The 3055-nt window shown below is 38.3% G+C and overlaps 1 protein-coding gene across 1 annotated transcript in view; it reads left to right on the top strand.

Moving 5' to 3' along the window:
• Hk (potassium voltage-gated channel subfamily A regulatory beta subunit hyperkinetic) overlaps window positions 1-3055 on the top strand; it is an 8253-nt gene that overhangs the window by 2822 nt on the left and 2376 nt on the right. Inside the window, exons 3-8 of the mRNA XM_017909379.1 lie at window positions 18-226; window positions 1476-1689; window positions 1887-2014; window positions 2086-2292; window positions 2421-2518; window positions 2839-2895. Coding sequence (XP_017764868.1) covers window positions 18-226; window positions 1476-1689; window positions 1887-2014; window positions 2086-2292; window positions 2421-2518; window positions 2839-2895 — 913 coding nt within the window. The remainder of the gene's footprint in view (window positions 1-17; window positions 227-1475; window positions 1690-1886; window positions 2015-2085; window positions 2293-2420; window positions 2519-2838; window positions 2896-3055) is intronic.

The raw sequence follows: 3055 nt of genomic DNA, 5'->3' as shown, positions 1-3055 counted from the left end.
GGGGGCGGCGGTGGCGTTGGCGGCGGTGGCGGCGGCGGCGTTGGCGTCGGCGGCGGTGGTGGTGCTGTGGACTCTGGTGTACACTGCAGTAATACCGCTGGAACGAAGGAACAGCTACTGACTAACTGCATTGCCGCACAAGCGCAACGCTTACAGCATCCTTCGCCAGGTATTCGCTACCGCAACTTGGGCAAAAGCGGTCTACGTGTTTCCAATGTTGGATTAGGTACGCTGAATGTTTTCCCTCACTTTCGTAGAAACGAACAGAATCGCGATTACCCACCCGTTTTATTCCATCTCGATGTATGCCTTAATGTAAACCTTTTTTCAGATAGTAGCTTGCTAATGATATCTGTTAACGTTATTTCTTTTAGGCTATAGAATACGAAGAACAATGCAAATTATGCTTTTATCCCATCCATGGACAGTATTTCATCGGTCTCCTCGACCATTTATATCTCTGTTTCCCTTTTTTCCCCTTTCTTTTGCTTATTTTTCATACTTGTCGTTGCAACCTTAACGTCTGCCAACGTGGGCATGCGAGCTTATCGTGTATATTTTTGTAGCAAGATTTACGCAATGTACAAACAGTGTTGAATACAAACGATGTAACACGTAAACAAACAGATGGAAGGTAATATAACGTTTTATATGACATCGTTTTAATATTTTACCACTTTGTTGTCACATTTATCGTCATGGCGGTCGTTCTCGTTGTCCTCGTCGTCGTTTCTGTCACGACTTCAACTGTACCTATAAAGAAGTATAACGAACTTTTAAAAGATTTTACTCGGAAATGCTTGATATTATATTATATCAAATCTACTGGAAAATATGCTGTTAAAATATGCTGTTTGATGTAAAACCTCGTTCATATAAATATTTGTTGAATGTTTGCGACTTGAGAATAAAATGATGAAATAATGAAAGCAGATGAATAAATGAGAGAAGATAAAAGAAGGAAAAATGATAAAGGAGTTTGTGGAGTGAACGGAAAAGGATTGTTACCTACGAAATGCGTAATAATCAATCATAACTATGAATAGCTTAAAATCTTGGACTTTAACTTATTCGCGGATTACTAAACCGACGACAATGGCGACAATGGCGACAATGGCGACAATGGCGACAATGGCGACAATGGTGACGATGGCGACGACGGCGACGATGGCGACGATGAGGAGAACGACGACGAGGACGATGAGGAGAACGACGACGAGGACGACGAGGACGACGATGGCAATGATGACGATGGCAATGATGATGAGAATAATAGGAGATGAAAGGTAAGTAAGTATGCGTGATATTTTAGGGTTGATATTCGAATGGTGTAAGCAGTCTGTATAGCGACATGTAACGGTAGGTGAAAACGTGGAAATGTCGCAGCATCGTAGCAGTTGATAACGATGAAAAAATTGAATCGATTTATGGTACATAAGGGCAGGTAAACTAACGGAATTACTTTATCCGCGTAGGTACGTGGACAACTTTTGGCATAGGAGGTTGCAGTAACGAGGAAACAGCTGAAGCTGTGGTTGCTCTCGCCTACGATAGCGGAATAAATGTGTTCGACTTGAGCGAAGCTCATAGCGGTCATAGAGCAGAAATTCAATTTGGACGAATTTTATTACGTCGAGCTTGGAATCGTTCGAGTTACGTCGTTACTACCAAGATATATTGGAATACGAAGTGAGTATTGGTCGTATATTGGCTCGTCTAAATGCTTGATAAAAGACATAATGCTGAAAGAATGATTGGTTGGAAGAACGAGGATCAGTGTTAAAAATTTTTTAAGGTGAAATACTCATTCTTAGCGATAAATCTTGTCCAATTAACGAACGATTTGTCATATGTGCAACAGATAAACTTATGAAACTTGATCACAGGGCGGAGGGTCGTGGGTTGTCACGGAAACACATAATCGAATCAGTGCAAGCATCTTTAGTCAGATTACAATTATCGTACATCGATATCGTAATGATTCATAAAGTAGATCCAATGTGTCCCATGGAAGGTTCGTTCTTCGCTTACAGCACTATAAATTCTATATAAATAATAGAAATACTTTTTTTTATCCTCTTTCAGAAATAGTACGTGCTATGAATTACGTGATAAGCAAAGGGTGGGTAATGTACTGGGGGACGTCTCGTTGGAGTCCCGTAGAAATAATGGAAGCTTATACGAATTGTCGGCAATTTAATTGTGTCACGCCGATAGTAGAACAAGCCGAATATCATTTGTTTTATAGAGAAAAACCGGAACTTTATATGCCAGAGTTGTACAATAAAATAGGTAATTAAAACATTGAATATTCATTTTACCTGGCACATATATATATGTGCCATATTTTCTTCTCTTCTCTAAAAACATATTTTCTCGAGGAAGATGAGAGATGGTTAACGAGATATGATTTCCGGTAGGTGTCGGTCTGATGGCGTGGTCCACAGTTACAATCGGTATGGTTTCTTCGAAACCCGAAGACTGTGGTGTCTCTTTTTTATCGAGATCTTCCTATAAGGTAACGTGCTCAAAAAAAAAAAAAAAAAAAAAGAAAAAAAGAAAAAAAAATAAAGAAAAAAAAAGTAAAAAAATAAAAAAATAAAAAATAAAAAAAAAAGAAATAGAGAAAGAAAAGAAAAGGAAAAAAGAAAAAGGAAAAAAGAGAAGGAAAGGAAAAAGAAGAATTTCTTCATAGACTATAGAAAAATTGAGAATTTCGTTAAAACAATTTCCTCCCAGTAACTACATATTTAACGTCAACGACGTGTTGTGACAAGTATAAAGATAAATGTGTCGCCACCGACTAATAGTCGCAACGTTTCATTTTTTTAATTTCAGAATAAGTATTCGTCGTTCAGTTGGACGGAAGACGAAACGCAATCTTTGTACAAAGAAGTACGTATTCGAATTAACGTATGGTAACGTTTCTTTAACCTACCAATCTATGTGTATAATCTATGTTATAAAATATACATGTGTATACATTTGCCGACAATTCGTCGTATGTGTATACATGTATGTGTGTATACATGTATGTGTGTGTGTGGGGGGGGGG

Source organism: Eufriesea mexicana, unplaced genomic scaffold (genome assembly GCF_001483705.2).
Source record: "Eufriesea mexicana isolate 0111107269 unplaced genomic scaffold, ASM148370v2 scaffold17534, whole genome shotgun sequence".
Classification (NCBI taxonomy): Eukaryota; Metazoa; Arthropoda; class Insecta; order Hymenoptera; family Apidae; genus Eufriesea; species Eufriesea mexicana.
Note: the sequence above shows the minus strand (reverse complement) of the source record. Positions and strands in the feature narration are given on the sequence as shown.